This window comes from Dermacentor andersoni, chromosome 2 (genome assembly GCF_023375885.2).
Source record: "Dermacentor andersoni chromosome 2, qqDerAnde1_hic_scaffold, whole genome shotgun sequence".
Lineage (NCBI taxonomy): Eukaryota > Metazoa > Arthropoda > Arachnida > Ixodida > Ixodidae > Dermacentor > Dermacentor andersoni.
Window position 1 is genome coordinate 110910817 of NC_092815.1, and position 19355 is coordinate 110930171.

Consider the following 19355-nt stretch of genomic DNA (forward strand, 5'->3'; position numbering starts at 1 on the left):
GCCACAAAACACATTACAACATGCATACATCTCAGTGCGCCTTTTTACCGACCAGCGCACTGCGCCATTTCTAACGGGACCACGTGGTTGCTTTCTTGTGCGGGTCGTATGCACCACCATAGTAGCTAAGTTTCTCCCAGCGCTTGTCTCAAAGATTCTTCGAGACTTCCAAACAGCTTGACTTATCACTGTGCCTGCATGTTCTGTAAAACACTATTTAGGGCACATCGCTAATTGCAGCTTTTAGAAGTTTTTTGCGCAACGGGACTCTGCGACGACAAACTTTTTTTTTTACGAATGCTGATGAACTCTCCCTTTTGAAACAATCGAGCGCATGTATAACGATTCCTCGAGTTGTTTATTTGCTTTCGGGCGTTTCCGTCCGTACCCCTGCGTGGCGTAGTGAAATTCTACGTCAAAACAACCGACGTCCACGACACTACGAATGAGATAGAGAGAAAAAGAGAGAGAGAGAGAAATGGAGGAAAGGAGGCCAAATAAAATGGGGAAAGGGAGGAGGGGGTCGGATGCTGAGCCCACTTTCTCTCGGGACTGCGTGGGAGCGCGGCAGCATCACGGAGTCGTCGGCGGTGGCGCGATCCGGGACGGGACGGGAGGATCAGATCGGGAAGATGGGGAGAGACCGAGATAGAGAGAGGAGGGGTAGGGAGGGCACGCGGCTCTCGCGCCTCGAGTGGCGCAGTGGGTCAAGGAGGAGGGATCGCGTGACGTCAACGGGCCACGTGACGGGCGCGCGGGCGGGCGGGCCGTCCCGCGGTCCGATATAAGGAGGCCCCCGGCGGGAAGTTTTCTCCACGTCGATCCTCGGACGGGACGCTTGACTGCACGACGACAATGGGTGAGCTCTCTTCTTCCACGCGAAGGGTTTCGGGACGGCGGCGTCGATCCGGATGCCAATGGGGATTCGGGTCCCGTCTGTGAATCCGGAGGTCGTAACGAGAAACTACAGCCGCGACAGACGGGGTCGAGAGGTGACGGCTGGAGTGGGCCGATTAGGCGGCGCTGACGGGTTGGAAGGCAAGCGCGTCGTTCTTAGCGAAAAATACGATATATGCGTGTCTTAATATTGTGGGAAAGGAAAAAGAAAAGGAACCTCTAGCTTTCGCTTCACCTTACCGCGAGCAGAGACCATTGCCGTTTTGATGTGAAAGGAAGGCGTGTATTGGTGCTTATAGATAGGTCTGTGCCGCCCGTGGCCACATGCCACAATTGGAACACACCGCATATTTCGCGGCGGTTTTCAAATATTTCTAATGTCGAAAAAGAAGAACTACTTGTGGCTATTACTTGTAGGCACCCTTTATACTGACTCACATTATTTCCCTGCTTTTCTGGAGAAAGGTGCTGCGAGAGGCTAAACGTTTCTCGCGCTAGATGAAATGCAATCGTGCTGACGCAACGTGTTCGTTGCTGTAAATGGATGCAGAACAATAATAAAGTTTTCCAGTTCAGTCCAGTCCATGCGAGAAGCATCCGCAAGTGGCACTCTTTAACAAAAGGCACGCGTATAGTTGATGCCGTCGATATACTTAGACAGCAACGACAAGTCGACGTCACAAAGCTGACGAAATGAGCGTCATCGTATTGCAAGTCGGCTACTGGCAAGAGCAATATGGTACGAGTTATGCGGGAGCTTCTAAACAGAAATGGTGAGTGTCGCATGTATGGACCCTTTCCATGCGTGTGCTTCCAATAACTAGCATTAAATTACGACGTTTAACGTCCCAAGGTGGCACTCGGGGTTATGACAGACGCTATATTGTGGGAGGCTCCGGATTGGACTCGACAGCCTCGGGGTTCTTTAACGTTCACCCAAAGAAGAACGGTATACACGAACGTTTTTGAATGTTCTTACTGCATATTGGTTCCTTCAACAAGAAAGCTTCTGCAGATGTCGATCCGCAGTGTTCACCGTCTGAGACAGATGTTGGTACCGAAAGCTTGACGCCAACGATACCGCATAGGACGGTTGCGGAACCTAGTGGTCTTGATGGCCCTGAGATGCAGCAGACTATCTTATTTGAACAATTGGAAACAATGACTTCCCTTACATTGAAAATCTTGTCCGTGGAAACAAAATTTTTTTTTCTGCAGTATCAAGACTAAAGTTGTATCTACGTATATCGAACTTGCACAACGGATGGGATTGCTCAAGTCGCCAGAGTCCTTTTCGACGAAAGAGATCCTCTTCAGGAGGAGTCACATTCTACGCCATGGGTGCTGAACGTATGTGCCGCGAGTGCGCGTGCTTCACAAACCGCGCGTTGCATTCCACGTCGTTCTTCAAAAAAATATACTATAACTACAGTTCTTTAATGTAGAGGAAGCGCACCTTCGTGCGGAGCAAGCCCTTGACCGTTACTACAAGGCCCCAACGTTGAATTTACACCGTACGCGACGAAGTTAATGTACACAGTCATACTGTTTAAAGGTACCCCTGCTGTAGCTTTCGGGAAGTCTGTCGTGGTAACGTCATCTTGTTTATTATAACCATTATTGACCATTATAATTTCGTTGGCCCGTGTAAAAATGTCTGAAAAGAAAGCACTCGTTGTACCTTGCAATTAGGACCGGGTAAACGGCATGTGATCCGTCAAAATGTCTTCGCAGATGTCGTCACCGTCATTACATATACGACATTGCTATAGTCGTTGCCGTGCCGACGTCGCCATCTCTGTCGTATTTGTTATAGGGACAGCTACTGCTGCCAAAGCCTTTCTTTGCATTTGGTCTCTGCAATACTTGTTTCATATGCGCGCGAGTTGTGCAGATGCACTGCGCATGCTGACCATCGCCTCCGTTGTTGAAAGCGGATTGCCGCAACAGAAACGCGGTTAAAGGGCGTTCCGAATGTCAGAGCCTGCTTTATATGTCTAATAATCCACAAAATTACGAGCCGGTCTTCGGCGAAACTACGCGAGCTTTGCGCTATAAACCTTTATACATTTACGTCGCCTTAATGTTATGCATAAGCCTAAACCTTCGTCGTAAGTCGGCGCAGCTTTCCGCCATTTTTCCTCAAAGAGCGCGCTGAAACGCCTGCCACAACATATCGTATTCGTGCTCCCATTGAATATATCGAGGGCACTGCCGCTTGGGACGATAGAGCTGCTGTATCGCCCCACCTCACAATGTAATGTCGCTTATAACGTCGAGTCAGAGTCTCGACACTTCGTAGCGGGTGACGTAGCGGGTAGCACTGTGTCGAAACGCACTGAAATACGTCGCGCAATTTTAGAAGTTCGCCGTCAGCTTATAATGGCGTCACTGGCTTTGTGACTTTTGTCGTTCGCTTTAGAGTGCATATGATACAAACTGTCGATTCCACTGGTCTACGACAACGATTATGTTACGATATAGATTGTACTGCTCACATAAGTGGCAATATTTCTTTTTCCAAATAGACAGTTGATTTCCGGACCTTCTGCATGGGCCGGTAGAAGCTATATCATCGCAAAAGTGTCCACATTAACGAGCAGCAGGCCATAATTTTTTGCACGGATCTCGAGATAAGCCAAGTGCTGCTGTCCCCTGCAGCGGAAATTCTTTTTTGCCGTATCATACTTAGGGCCACGGCTTGAAGAGGCAAAAGGGCAGCACGTCCAGACGTATCGAAAAGATCAAAGAGCGTACTGCCATGACCCACTCGCTAAAACCATAATTAGGAACAATTACAAGCTCAGATGCATTGCGAAGAGCACTATTCATTAAGTGCTTCCTTGGTGGTTGTACGCAGTCCCGTCTACACCACGCAACGTGGTCTACGCCTTATGACTTCTTCTTTAGCATAATTGTCATTTTAAAGCTTTGTTTTCTTGAACAGGAGCGACACAGTACGCTCTTTCGACAGAAAATAAGAAAAGGATGGCAGGAGTGAATGCATTAAGCTGAGACGAACGCGAAAAGAAAATTTAGGCTTAGGCCTTGTGCGCATTTCGCTCCGTCTGCCCAAGACACCGCCCACAAGCCGCTTCCCTCTTTCCTGTAGCCTTGGCGTTGCAGAGCAGGTGGACCAATAGGGTGCAGGCGCGGCTCGCGAGCGATGGCGAATCGCAGAAGCCAGGCCATCATTAGTGCCCCGAATGTTGACGTCAGCGTGACGCACAGCTGGCCGTAGCGGTAACCATGGAGACGGAAGTAGGCATAATTGTGCCGTGAGAAAAATCTTATCGCGATGCAGTAAAGATTAACATGGCTATATTGATTACGTCATCAAAGCTTGCAACAGACGAAATAATGGGTTCCAGCGCTCTTCTTGACATTCGGGGGGCAAGAGCAAGTGGGAGTATATGCCACGACACCGCCCAGACTCAGATATGCCATATGGCACGCTTTTCTCACAGATGTTAACTCCGGAGAACACACTTGAAACACACCCACGCCTGAACATACATACATACATACATACATACATACATACATACATACATACATACATACATACATACATACATACATACATACATACATACATACACACACACACACACACACATACATACATACATACATACATACATACATACATACATACATACATACATACATACATACATACATAAACACACACACACACACACACACACATACGGCGCCGCCTCGACGAGCCTTGGCGTGTAGGCAGGTCCTACGCTTCTGAGCTGCCAGACGTCATTTGGCAGGTCATTTTACTCGCGAATCGTTATTGGTATTTAATTACGATCGTTTATATAGGAAGCATAATCTCGTAAGCATGGTCGATATGTGGGGACCTATCGTGTACACATAGCATTCATCACTGTCGATTCGACTCCCGAGGCCAGTTGCTCTCCCTCGAAACAGCTGCCGCGTATGACGCCGCTACTAGGATGACTCCACTTCCACTGTCGAACAAAAAGAAAAGGACCTGCGTCTCCCTTGCAAGAACGGGGGCAATACATCTCTGGAACTGCAGAGAGACAAAAACAATGTCATGCGCGAGAACCAAAGTCTGCCGACACGCTATTGTCCTGCGCTAACCGTGTCGACTTTTTTGTTTTGCGGGATGATTTTCTGATGTAAATCGCTTCATACCTGAGTGGAGAGTGCTCCGTCCATTGATTACGTTTGTCGTGTTCCATGCCCTGTTAGTCTATTTACCCATAACTTGGTGTCCATTCTCCTGCTGCAAGTTAATTACGGTTATCTGTTTTACAACTCTCGTTGAAGTCTTCATATTCTACGCATATCACGAGTCTCGCGCAATGCCATGTATCATTAACCAAGTTATGACCCCAACATTCAAGCTGCTCTCTTTTTTGTCTCTTATAACATTACGAGCTCACTGAGCTGAGCTGTTGCTCGAAGACTCCCCTTCAGCATTTCTTAATATTCGAAATGGTAGTGCTCGGAACGCCTGACCTTTGAGCAAAAGTTCGCAAACACTTACGCAACATGTCGGTGCATTCAGGGAGTCAGCGCAGCGTACATGGCTCGAGCGTTAGGCCTTGGCGGCGCTGTCGCGCTGGCCCGTCTCCGAAATGAAATACGGCGCTCGGCCAACTCAACGGAACTGTGCATTTCCGCAGCGGCTGCACAGGCAGTCGCGCGCTTTGTTCGTCGGTCGCACCAGCAAACACTGTCTCACCATTCAACTTTTGTGCCGATGTGCTCCCCCCTTTTTCATCGCGTCTGCGATGTGTCGGCGACCGTTTCGAAATCGGGTCGTACCCCTTTACAGAGATAGTCATTGCGACACTTTTTTTTTATTTTGTTGCAGTCTCAAACGTCTACTCTCAAACGCAGCTCTTCTTGCCTATCATTTTCAGCGGCACACTCTAAAGAAACGCATTTCGTTCCGCCTTACGCCATTTTTGTCTCATAAAACACGTTTTCGTAACGCGTACGCGACATCTGCATGCTCCCGACCACACGTACGCTTGATATTCACACTGGAGATGTTGCGACTACGTGACTTTTTCTCTGCGACACGACGCGTTGACTTTAAGCTCTTCTCTGTAAGTCGGCGCTTTGTCTGATACCCCGTGTGGTAATTGGATTGGAGGAGAAGCCCTCTTTACTCTGTTAGCGTTAGCCTTTTACTAGTATAGATATCTGGGCCTTTCCACGGTTGCCGTCTGCAGCAACCGACGACCGCTGCCTCAGGCATTGGCCCAGCGTACTGCATGCATGAGCAGCTAACTTCAGCACAATGCGTTGGCGGGCTAGTTGGTGGGAATCCATGAATACTTTGTTTAGCGCAAAACGACAGAGACAAGAAAGACGACAGGACAAGGCGCTACTCTTAACTGACATCATTTTATTGCGTCACTCCTTTATGGACCGCTCAAACCAGAGGAACTAACTATTATAAGCAGCTAACTATTATAAGAACTAACTATTATAACTATTAACTAACTATAACTACTATAACTACTATATATTAACTAACTATAACTAACTAACTAACTAACTAGCTAACTATCATAAGAACTAACTATTATAATAAGCAGCTAACTTATTATGTAATGCAACGCGTCCGTGACGTACACCCAACGGCGCACACATTTCTTCAGGGTAATAAATGTAGTCGCGCCTTCGCATTACGCGTAATGCGAAGAGGTGGGATCGTTCCCCACCTGCGGCAAGTTGTATTTTCATCCACTTTCACTGCCATTAATTTATCATTTCTTTAATTCAATTGGTTAGTAAAACTAATTTCCTCTATGTTGTCCTTGGTGTCTTTGTTTGTTGGCTTCTTATGATATGGTAATTAAAGATCGGGCCCCTCGGTTAACCCCTTTCTTCTCGTCGTTAATTAGTTCAATAAAGCGAAGCTGTTGCCTACGTTAGACAGGCACCACTACCACAAGTGACGTACATCACGCGCGCACGCAAGTGTATACGCAAGCGCAGTCTACATTTTCGTGTCTATATATATATACACACACTGAGCTGAGCGCTTTCTTAGTCGGCTGACTGAAATGTTCCGCGTCTTCGTAATGCACTGCGCTCCCCTTTTATATATCAGAGCGACATGGCGTTAAAAATTAAATTCTGAGTTTTTACGTGGCAAAACCACATGATTATGAGGCGCGCAGTAGTGGGGTACTCCGGGTTATATTGACCAACTGGAGTTCATGTGACGTGCACCGAATTCACGGCACAGGGTCGCTTTTGCATTTCGCCCACATGCAAATGCGGCCACCGCGACCGGGATTTGATATCGCGCCCTTGCGCTTAGCAGAGCAACGCCAAAGCCACCACGGCGGATAGGGGCACGGCGTCAATGTGCGAACGACTCTCGAAATTTTCTCCCAAGAAAAAGTGACATTTTGCTGCGGACTCCCACCCTTTTTTAGGCTTGTAGCCACTCGTCGAAGGCAGCAGGCAGTGACTTCTTTTGACAGATCATAAAAGGCAGCGAATCAAGACGTCTCTGGTGCGCGAACATGCGCATTTAACACGCATTATCACCTTGGGTGGCTGATTGGTGTTTGATTGCTGGGGAGCAACGATTGTTAAGATGCGGGGTGTGATATGCTATTGTCTGTATACACCTTGCCCGGAACAGCATGTTCCAGTTACAACTAATCCCTTAGTACACACAAATTTAAATTTGAAAAAGGACTTAATTTTTTTAGAGCGCAGCTCCTAAGCGCTCGTTCCTGGGGTGAACATCGGCGTCTTTCGGCGGAGTGCGCGAACGCGCTCGTGACACTGCTCGCGCATTCATCGTCGTCGTCGTCTTACTCCAGAGCTGGATCCGACGCCGCTCATCATGCCGGCGTTCCCATACGGCGCCCCTCCCTCTGCGAAGGCGCTGACAGTACCGGCACTGACCAGTGCCGGTGATTTCGGTCTTAAATTCTTTGCTTCAATATATCGCTAAATGAAAACACGAATCGAGCTGCGCGCAAATTTCGCATTAAGGAGTATCTTAATCGTCGGACACATGTTTTATTGTCACTCATGTCGAGGTATAATCACTTAAAGATCGACTAGTAGGCGCATAAATCTGAATGAGGATACGGGATCGGTTGCAGGAGACCAGCTGGAGCAGTAGATGGCCGTTTGTGGCGCTGACACTGCATGCAGCTGGCCACATACGTCTCAACAGACTACCGCATTCCAGGCTAATAAAAGCGTTCCTGAATCCGGTAGAGCGTCCTCGCCGAACCTAAATGGCCAGACGTAGGGTCATCGTTCATAGCACTCAGAATCGCTGTGCGAAGGCTCTCCGGTACCACTAGGAGAAAACGTGCGCCAGTGCTGAAAAAGTTCTTCTTATACAGGAGTCCATCACGTACACAGAAATGGTTTGCTGTCGCCGAGGCGGTCATAGCGGTGAAGAGCGGTGTTAATTTATCGTCTTTTCGCTGTTCGGCTTTGAAGCAGTCGAAGTCTGGAAAACGCGGCGACACAGAAGCCACGAGGGGATCGAAGTCGTCGGCATCACAGTCCGTAGTGCTAAGTGGCATACGCGAGAGGCAGTCCGCATCAGCGTGTCGTCGACCGCTCTTATAAGAGACGGTAAAACTGTATTCTTGCAGTCGGAGCGCCCAGCGCGCAAGGCGGCCACAAGGGCCACGAAGATTCACAAGCCAACACAATGAGTGGTGGTCGGTGACCACTATAAAGGGGCGTCCATACAGGTAAGAACGAAACCGCTGAACCGCAAATATTACCGCGAGGCATTCTTGTTCCGTGACAGTGTAATTCTGCTCGGGCCTATTTAATGAGCGGCTTGCATATGCGATCACGTGTTCGCGGTCACCGTAGCGTTGAACTAGGACGGCACCAATACCTATTCCACTGGCATTCGTATGGAGTGCCGTCGGAGCTGAAGGATTGAAGTGTTGAAGAACCGGTCGTGACGTCAGCAGAAACTTCAACTGACGAAAAGAAGAGTAGCACTCCGGAGTCCACTCAAAGGGAGTGTCCTTTCGTAGCAGGCATGTCAGCGGATACGCGACGTCGGCGAATTTAGGAATAAGTAGGCGGAAATAGGAACAAAGCCCCGGAAAACTACGGAGCTCCTTGACAAAGCGCGGTGCACTGAACGCTTCAACGGTTGCTGTTTTCTGGGGATCAGGGCGGATGCCATCCTTGTCGACGAGGTGCCCAAGCACAAGGGTTTGGCAGTCTCCGAAGTGGCATTTCTTAGAGTTTAAAACTAGACCAGCGTTTCTGATGCAGTTCAGGACAATATCCAGACGCGAGTTGTGTTCGCTGAAGGTGCGGCCAAAGATGACGACGTCGTCGAGGTAGCACATGCAGATGTTCCACTTCAAGACGCGCAGAACAGTGTCCATAAATATCTCGAAAGTCGCCGGAGCGTTGCACAATCCAAATGACATCACATTAAATTCGAAGAGCCCGTCAGGGGTTACAAAGGCATTCTCCTTGTCGTCAGGATGCATCGGAATTTGCCAATAGCCGGATCGTAAATCTACTGAGGAAACGTAAGAGGCGGAATGAAGGCAGTCTATTGCGTCATCAATACGTGGGAGTGGGTACACGTCCTTTTTTGTTACAGCATTCAAACGGCGATAGTCGACGCAAAATCTCCAGGATCCATCTTTTTTTAACAAGAATCACTGGAGCTGCCCACGGACTCGCTGACTCTTGTACGACTCCCTTTTTCATCATTTCGTGCACTTGTTCGTTGATAATTTGGCGCTCTGGTGGTGAAACACAATATGGCTTTTGTCTAATCGGAATTGCCGGACCCGTGTTGATGGTATGGCGCGTTCGAGACGCAGGGATTGCAGGTATATTGTCCTTATGCGCAAAGTCGAATACCGAAACGTGCTTCGAAAGCACACCCACTAACGTTCGGCGTTCACTCGTGCTGAGCGATTTATTTACCATCGACAAAAGGGCCGTTTCCGAACTATGGCCATCACTAAACGTCAAGAATCGTTTCATAATGTCGTCCCTGTAGCCTGCCTGTACGTTCGGTCGGCTAGAAGAACGCCCAGGAGAAAATAGGCCCACGGCACTCGATGCGTGATATCCAGTTACTCTGACAGTCACATGGTACAGTTAAATTCGAGCACCCGACAGCGATCTTCGGCACTTATTGCGATTATGATCTTCTCACGTTATGCAGGGCAGTGCAAACTTTTTTTCAAATTCGTACAAGTTGCGTGCCTCATGGCTCCCCGATGCACAGGTCTTGGATTACCTAGGAGACATTCACTGAGAACAAGGAGCTCTTAGCTATGTACCATGTTGTCATGCGTACGTTATTTTGTTTTGGAAAGGTGTCCGTTGTTGATGTATAAGCGTTCTTTGGCGAGTACCCCAGCAAAATCAGTCCGTAATTCGAAAAGTGTCAAACCCTTTATCTGCAAAATGAAAGCGTAATTAGGGAAGTCAAAACATTTAATCCTTAAAATAGTGTAAATGTAGATGACTGGTAGCGCTCGAATTAATAAGGAAGAAATGCGAAACGAAGAAAAAAATAAGAAAGATAAGAGAGATAACCGTTCTCCTCATGCCTCTTTGAAAGCTTACTTTTTTGCATTACTGGTATAAGTGCAAAGAAGCCTGCTTTGGGATTGCGGAGTATAAAATGATGATAGAATAGCTGATTGGTAGATGTGATAACACTGCAATAGTAGATGATCGGTAGCCTTTAAAAAAATTATGACATCAGTGCGCTGACGTCATAACATAGAAAAGAAATAAAATAAAATTACTAAAAGGGAATAATGTGCACTCGAACCAGCACGGAAGAGACAGAAATAATTAAAATTAATTAAACTAAATTATGGGGTTTTACGTGCCAAAACCCCTTTCTGATTATGAGGAACGCCGTAGTGTAGGACTCCGGAAATTTCGACCACCTGAGGTTCTTTAACGTACACCTAAATAGAAAGAAAGAAGATGGCGGAGACGAAGACCAAGCAGCTACGGCGACACAGGAACAGTGAGACATTAAAAGCGGAGGAGAAGCAGGCTCCCAGCCTCCACAGAAGAAATTCAGGTTGTCTGAGTAACAAATTAAAATTGCACGGAACGCAGCGATAAAAGAACACTGTAATCCCATGATTGTAAGGAATGGAATTGAGTTCGGAACGTTATGATATGGCCTAAGCAGGATAGACATCACAAGCCACTAAACATACGAAAGACATTCTGAGCATTATCTACTAATGCGCAAACACTCTTTCATACTGGAAAAGCGATGCATGGGTAGACTTGCATAAGCTAGGAAAAGCAAGTAAGCAAAAACGAAGTAACAGCCGAGCCAATGAACGCTCACGCATTAGTAGACAATTCTCAGAATTTCTGCAGCATTTCTTTTACCGGATTATTTCTGTTATCAAGTTATCGTTCGGTGAAAGACACACCTATGCTGCAACCAAAGATGTTTGTGTTGTCACGGATTCAATAGCAATAGAGTGCCCTTGTAGATACACGAATTTAGGCGAGCACCAACGATTGTTCTGAAATGAGTCACGTTTGAACAGCGGACGCTGACTGTCAACAAATGTGCTCGCCACTGACGTTGTACTCTGAGTGCGGCTTATTTTTTCGGAGCGCAACTTCTCCCAATAAAGAGTTACATTCTTAGCTCATAGCTGAACAGTTCTCACTTTTTCATTATAACTATTGTCACTACAACGTAGCAATATCAGCCAAGAGACATTGAAACGAAATAAATCCATAACAGGGCTCGAATTCTGGCACCAGCCCGGCCTTGGGAATGCATACCAAAATGGAGGTGCTGCAAAATGAAGTATAATGCCGATATTTACTATACAATCAAATGTATCGGCGTAGGTCTAGCAGAGAGCGCGACAGTGTGTCAACTAATAATTACAGGTACGAAAAGCTATCTAATAGGCTTTTGCGCTGCGTATTAATAAAATTATGTTCAAAGGCTCATGCCAATGGATAAATTATTTGTTAGTGGTACAAGTGGCTTCTAGATGCTCGTATTTACTGGACATATATCAGGTTAGGAGACGTAGACTCAACGCGGAAGACAAGGAGCTTTCTCTGAGACAGAATGCAGACACAGAACGCGAACTTCTGGATATATATTTCAAAGTGGTCTGTACCTATACTGAGTAAACGTAATATATACATATTGACACGAGCACTTATTACTATTTGTCCGGTGACCGCTTTTTCACCGACTAACAAATGTTAAACGTCACCGCTCGCTGCAGAACGCACCTGCACATATCGGAAGTTTCTCGAACGTTATCGGTGGTTCTATCCATTGTCTGTTGTCACCGAACCTTGAGCAACCTGAACGTATGCGCTACACGAGCCTTGCAGTACTTTCTGGAAGGCGTGCGGGCACCAGCGATTACGCTGGAACCTTCGACGAGTCGTGTATAAAAGCCGGCGCGCTTGACCCGCAGATCAGATTTTCGACGATCGCGGACTGCGCTCGCCGCTATCGTTGTGCTTTAAGTGTCACTTGCTTTTGTGGGCACGGGTTCTCCCAATAAAGAGTTCGTTTCGGGATTCACAGTTTCGCTACTGTGTTCTTCACCGCCACTACAACGTGACAATGTTACTCTACGCTAAACTGAAGCACGCTAATCTGAGCATGCTAAATTGAAAGAACACAAGGAAGTACGTTCTCATTTGACGGATACCGGGGAACAACTGCGCGGTAGCTCATGCGTCTCACATTCTTTTATTCTAATTATTTATAAAGAATCAAAATAACAGTAATAGCCAGCTCCCTAATGGGCAGCACTTACTGACGTGCGACCTCCGAACATCACGTGCAGTGCTTGGGCGATAGAGCTACGCCCGTGGCTGTCTTCACCATCCTTGCAAACCCGTTGAGGCGATCACGTGTAACTACGCAGCCTATCCTCGAGCAGTATAACAAGGTGCCTCTGTTGACTACTACTGCGGTGGTCGTGGAACCCGCTGTCAAAGCGCAAGGGGCACGAATGATACATATTATCGCAGTAACGCGTTGGAGGTCCCCAACACCTGGTCTGCGAGATAGAAGTGTTCCAACAACTGCGTCACAGCAGTTCTCCCCCTTTGTCTTTAGACCCCCCCTCCCCCACCTCTCTGCAGGATAGCAAACGGGACGATTTTTTTGTTAACTTCTTTCTTTCTACTAACTCCTACGTGTAGTAATTACAGGTGCGGTACACAACGTAATGCCCTTGCGTTTAAATACCCTTCAAGTTACTGTAATGTGCATGCCGTATAGCTATACTTTTGTCGCAACGCTTCTCCTTGTCTGTCCTGGTCGTCCTCACCAATTCCATTCATGCTTCAATTCTATATGCTCATCACAAAACACAAAGCTAGGCCGTTCCCAGGCATTATTTTCCAAAGATGCGGCATAGCGCTACACCGTGACCGTGCTGCAGGTCTTCGATGCCGAGGAGAGCAAAAACGAGCTATCGTATAGGCCAATCACTTCGTGGAATGTCACTTCCCCGGGACGTTGATTGGTCAAGTCAGAGGGTGGAATGCTCGTAGAATTCGGTGGGGCGTCCAGCCACGCAGCCACGTCGTACAAAGGAGAATAAAAATTCCCTAAAATGACCGACGGAGAAGAGTGGTCCGGTTTACGCTCCAGGTATTCGAATCACCGTGAGGCAGCATATAAGCACGTGTACTACGACCAGGGGACATCGCCAATGAAATATACGCTGCTTACACTTCAGCCTGTAAAGCACTCTTCACCAAGGTGCACCGTGAAGCGCTCGCAAAGTATCGGCCGCGCACTTCTTTCGTCGCCATTTTGCTATCCTGTACAACGCTCTCCTTTGCGTCCGCTTCGGAATAAGTGGCAAGCACCGAGGACGAGAAGAGATGATGGCCTTAACGGAAGCTGGCAGCGGGTGGAAAGCCTAGCATGATAGGTCCTGAATGATGCAGGTAAGAGATGACTACCCACACATACTACGAACGCACACACCCAAACGAGTGAAAGTACGCGCACGTATTCGAGGCTGTAAAGTCTCATTGACTCGTGCAAACATTTCGTGACCGCGAAGTCCGAGAATTCAGCAGGCCACCTCTGCTTTGATTACCAAGGGAGCTGCATCGTGCTGCTTGCATAAAGTGGTTTATAAAGTGCGAGCAAGATTACCTGGTCTACAATTCGTATTTAAATGTATTGCTCATTCCTCGCGAGTGCGAAATGAATAACGCGAACTCTTTCATACGATGCGAGGCCTTGTTTCTCAATATAGAGTTCCTCGACTTTGCTTCGTGCATTAAAAACGAGTACAACAGTTCTTAGAGGAGTCTAACTCTTTCCAGTTCTTACGTATGCGAAAAGTAAGTGTCGTTTAATCGCATATCACAAAAGGAATGCATTTGTTTCGTTTTGTTCCATTTCGTGGACTAAACTCTGCCCCTCGTATTATATTCGGGTCTAGAAAAGTTCATACATTTTGAACCTTGTTAAGGATATCCTCCGACAATATTGCTTTGTAATAAGACAGACTGTCATTGTATAGAAGGTAGTACAACAAAATAGCTTTCATTGTAAGGTTCGTAACAGCGCAACTCAAGGCAAGGGCAAAAGGAAGGTAAAAATGACAACAGGGCTCTGTTACGAACCTTACAATGAATCCAAACCAGCTGGCCCGACTTGCCGTCTTGAAGCAAAATAGCTGCCGACATCGCCTGTCTCATCGAAATGAGTCGGCAAAATGTTATTTCGCGGTCCGTGGTAGTGTGTCTTCGTGTTTGTAGCAGTCTGCAACACCTGCAACTGACGATGCCTCGTAGACGCACTGTGCGTTGTTATATAGACACCTATCGAAGTTGCCAAGCCGGAGGTGAGGCAGTAAGCTTTCTTCGCGAGATCTCGCACGACCTCCGTTTTGACGGAAAGCACTGCCACGTGACTTCATCGGAACAGAACACCGCTCAGAGCGGCCGGCCGGCCAGCTATAGGTGGCATCATGTTTGATAGCTGAGGTAGTTAACGGTGGTGAAGTAAAATGCATGCGAGTAAGTAAATAATAGGATAGCATCCCACGCCAATTCAGCCGCATTTTTTTTTTTGCCCTACTGTATCAGCTGGAACACGTGCACCGCCTTGTTGCCGGGTTCGTTCTCTAAAGACGTGATGCCAACGTGTGCGTCTCGCAAGGACGCTTCGCTTGAACGCTCTTCACGTTCGTGAATAACATTCATTGCATTTCAGCAGCTATCTTTCTTCATTCCTTCTTTTTTTCCTTTCAAGCTTCGTAGCGCTGCTTCGGGCGTATCTTTAAATTAATCCGGATTAATACTGACGAAGATGCCACGGGTCACGTGTTCGATGCCCCTAATTTACCCGGATTGGAATACGAAGGAAAAGTAAACGAGAAAGCGCTGTAGAGTACGCGCACAGTCGCTGCGGAGAGAGAACGGTTACAAGGCAGATGGTGCCAAATAAAGGCAGGGAGATTATGATCGGAGCAGTTCACTATGCAGTTGGCTGCCCAGCACGGGGATGAGTAATCGGATAAGAGGGATTATAAGATTAACGCTGTAGGCGGAGAAGAGCAAGGGGCGGACGGGTGGGTGTACCGTACACGGTGCGTGCAAACATTTGCGAGGCGACGCTCGAAGCCGTGAAAGATGTGCGCTCACGCGATTACGGCAACGAGTTGAGGAGCGCCTTGCGTACTGATGTGCCAGCGCCTTAGAGGCCTTAGATTACGAGCTGGTGTAAGACGAGTGCCTAACGCGAAAGAGAACGCAAAAAAATTCACGTGCAGAGCATTTATTTTTGGGAGCGCTCGAAAATTAGTTCGATCGCGGCACCGGTGCGCGTGCTTCTCGCTCTCAGTCACATACGTCACAACAGAGGCTGCCCATGAGACTGTAAGCATGCGTTGCTGTTGAAGTCGTTTGGTCGTTGCAAGGGGAAGGGAAGAGGAAGGGAAGAGCAAGCTCTACAACGCTTTTCGCCGACTTCCTACCACCTAGGCAGGCCACACACCCGTGATCGATGGTGACGTGCTAGTATACTCACATTTATTCAGTAAACATGGCCCCCCGTTACAAAATACTATGTAGTAGTATACGTGTGCGGCCTCTACCCACGAAACGTTCAGCTTACATTTCAACAAGCTAAGCCCATTCCTCATTAACGAACGCTTCCAAAATACCCCTTTTATTTTACGTGCAAGAGGCGAGCAACGGCAACGCTGAATGGACTTTAAATTATCAGACTCGAGATGGTGCTACCGTGCGCGCGCCACCACGCTCCATAAGTGTTACGTGCTACAAAAAACTGTAAAGAAATAAATTTAATGGATACAAATAAGCAAAAAAAAACAAGTAATCTACTTTCTGGGGCAGAAAGTGGGTGGTAAAACGGCGCCGCCGCGCGGTAGCTCTATTAGTGAGAGCATCGCACGCGTAATGCGAAGGCGTGAGTTCGTATCCCACCTGCGGTCTGTTGTTTCTTCATCCACTTTCATTTTCGTTCATTTGTCATTTATTTAATTCAATTAAGAACTGCAGATAATTTGTCATATGCTCTCCCTGTTGTCCTTCTTTGCTGGCCACCAATATATATATATATATATATATATATTGAAAGCGTGTGCAGGTCTCGTACGCGCATTGCAATAAATATAATTTAGAGAAATCAAAATAATCGCAAGTAAACAAAGGCGCACGTCAATGGATAACAAAAGGAGACAGCAACGCGCCGCGGCTACTAGCAAGTTTGAAGCACAACATGGTGGCGGCCAGCTAAATGTGGTGGCGAATAGCGGCTAATGTTTTGCAGTTGTCGCCACCCTAAGCAGTGCTTCCAGTGCATGCAGATCCCCGATTGTGATGCAAGGTCACTGGAATCTGGTTATAAATGGCGCGAGAAGGTGGCGCGCACATGTGGTCACATAATGGCGCGTAATGACACATAATGACACATAATGACGCGCACATGTGGTCGCGCGCCACCACATGTGCTGGAGGCGTATGGATCGCGCAGAGGCTGCAACAAAAAGCGTCAAACAGAGCATTAAGCGTGACCTCATCGCTTAAATGCTGGCGCGCTCAACGTAGTCGTATCCGACGGGCTCAGCATGATACTGTCTTTCTTCTCCAATCAGCCGGGCCACGTACTTCGCCCGACTACTCAAACAAGGTCACCTATGATGGCTTTCGCATTCAATCACGGCACCACAATATGGTGCGAAAGACGAGATGGTACGAAAGACGAGAACGCAGTAGAGGTGTAAAAAAGAGTGTTGTTGAACACCTTTGAGAACGGACGAAATACACGCTTTCGTGAATGCCGTCCTCACTAAAGGTTGCAGGCGACACGCGTTCCAGCACCATCAGAGCACCGACCCGGCCAGAGCACCAGTACAAGCGCACAGGAACGAAAGATGCGACGTGCACAATCATCACTGCGTGCTTGAACGTAACGTCCCAGAAACAGAGGCGCGCTTCATGCCAGAGGGTTTCCGTCTTTGAAGAAAAAGCCTCAGCATTTGCTCGGGACCTTATGGAAAACGTTGTTCCCACGGCGGGGACAGGGCAGGATTTATTACGTTGGATTTCAGGCCCATGACTTGTACGGTAACTCGCACTACGTGTCGGACTTGCACTGCCGCCTTGCGGACACTCTGCGAATACACACTTTTTTGCTTTGTGTTACGTTACTGAGCAGTAAAGTTAGTAAGCTCGAAGCAAGTGAACTTATATTACGTTTCCATGTTACACATTTCATACTAATGATACTCGTATTGTACAGGCTTCATGTTGAATGCATTTGTATTACGGAACCTGTACAGTATTTAATTACAATCTTACGATATACATTGCTCCATTTTGTATATTAAGCCCCACTATTGATGATCGGAGTGAAATGAAAAGGACAATAAATGGGTCAACAAGTGCCTGAAATGTAACTGCGCTAGTGAAAAACGAGAAAGTGAATTCCTAAATCTAAATGCAGCCGGCGAGGAACATACTGTAGGATACATAAAAAAATTAAAAAGCGTAACTTCGCCCAACACATGATCGAACATTTGCGACGAATACCAATCACAACGTATTCTGGGAAAACTTCGAAGCAATGGAGCCACCGAAAGATGAAATGGGTAGAGCCAATGGTCGCCTCATCGAGGACGTCGTGGAGAAGTAGGCTAATGACGAGCTTCGATTTGCATCTGCGAGGACTCGTCTGGCGAGACCTTACTTCAACGCTTGCGTTTTCGAGGAAAGTGCCGAGCACTAGCGTCGTGTCGACAATCTACTAAATCTCGCACGATCGCAGAACGACAAGATGAAGGCAAATTGCAGATGAGTGCCCGCTCTCTGCGGAGCACTCATCAAGATTCAGCTTTACCCTTTCGAGTCTCAATACGCCTTGGTCTTTCTCCTTAAACTTTTTTTTTTTGTGCCAGGCTAACGAGTCGCCATGTGTCCGGCGCTCTTTTAGAAGTTATTTTTTCTTATATGCAAACTAGATATGCGCAAATGACGTCGAAATGACTCCAGAGAAAAGTATGCCCGAAACAGATGCCAAAGCCACGTGACGTGTGGGACACGACTGGTTTTATCGCACTGCCCGGATTTGTCACTACCTAGCTTGCGCATGGCATCAATACGCGGGCTTCCCGGCCCCAAGAGAATATCACTCGCACATCCAGGCGCTCAAAAAAAAAAAAAAAAAAGGACGACCCGTGAGTCGGCACCTCTCCTCGGCATTATAACGCCTACGTCTTACTTTTGCGGTCGGAAGGCGTAAATCCCGTAAGAAGCTTATAAGATTCAGACTGCGGCAGACGGCACTGCAGACGACAGCTGCAGACGGGAAGAGAGCGGTAAGCCGCTGTTCGCCTACCGTTTTAGTTTGATTATCTGGTGCCGCGCTGGGGCCCAAGCAGTATGAGAACTGTTCAAGAGAAGCAGCGCTATCTATTCTCTCTTCATTCATGTGAAAAGACGCTTCTGCGTTGCAAGCGTGCGCCCCACGCGTATTATTTATAAAGGTGGCAGCAATGTCCATCTCATTTGTCGAGCACGTGAACATATTTTCGCCGAAAGGAAGCGGCGCGGGTGGATACAGTATCAGACTTCCACATCGACTACTTGTGCGCGTTGCGTTGTTCTTGTTTCTCAATTTACTCCCCCTCTTTCTCGTCCTTTAAATAATTTGGTTTTGTTTTCTCCCTCGCTACCCAATTTTCTTGCGCGCGGCATTCCATAACAGAAGCCGGTCGGGCTTGTTGGCTCGTTTCTATACCGTTGCGTGAGTCCGTTGGCCTTCGATATGTCTCGTGGTGTTTTGAATGTAGTACAATAAGTAGTATAAGGAATTCAGCGAAGGGTAGCCGACTGGAACTGGCTGTTGTTAGCCATCCTGCTTGTCCCTTATCATTTATCTACTCTTCTCGAAGACAACGGGTGAA

General features: G+C 47.5%; 1 protein-coding gene across 1 annotated transcript in view; it reads left to right on the forward strand.

Moving 5' to 3' along the window:
* The first annotated feature begins 752 nt into the window (after positions 1 to 752).
* Positions 753 to 19355, forward strand: part of LOC126541261 (uncharacterized) — a 46312-nt gene continuing 27709 nt past the window's right edge. Inside the window, exon 1 of the mRNA XM_050187965.2 lies at positions 753 to 859. Within this exon, the coding sequence (XP_050043922.1) occupies positions 856 to 859 (4 nt within the window). The 5' untranslated portion in view covers positions 753 to 855. The remainder of the gene's footprint in view (positions 860 to 19355) is intronic.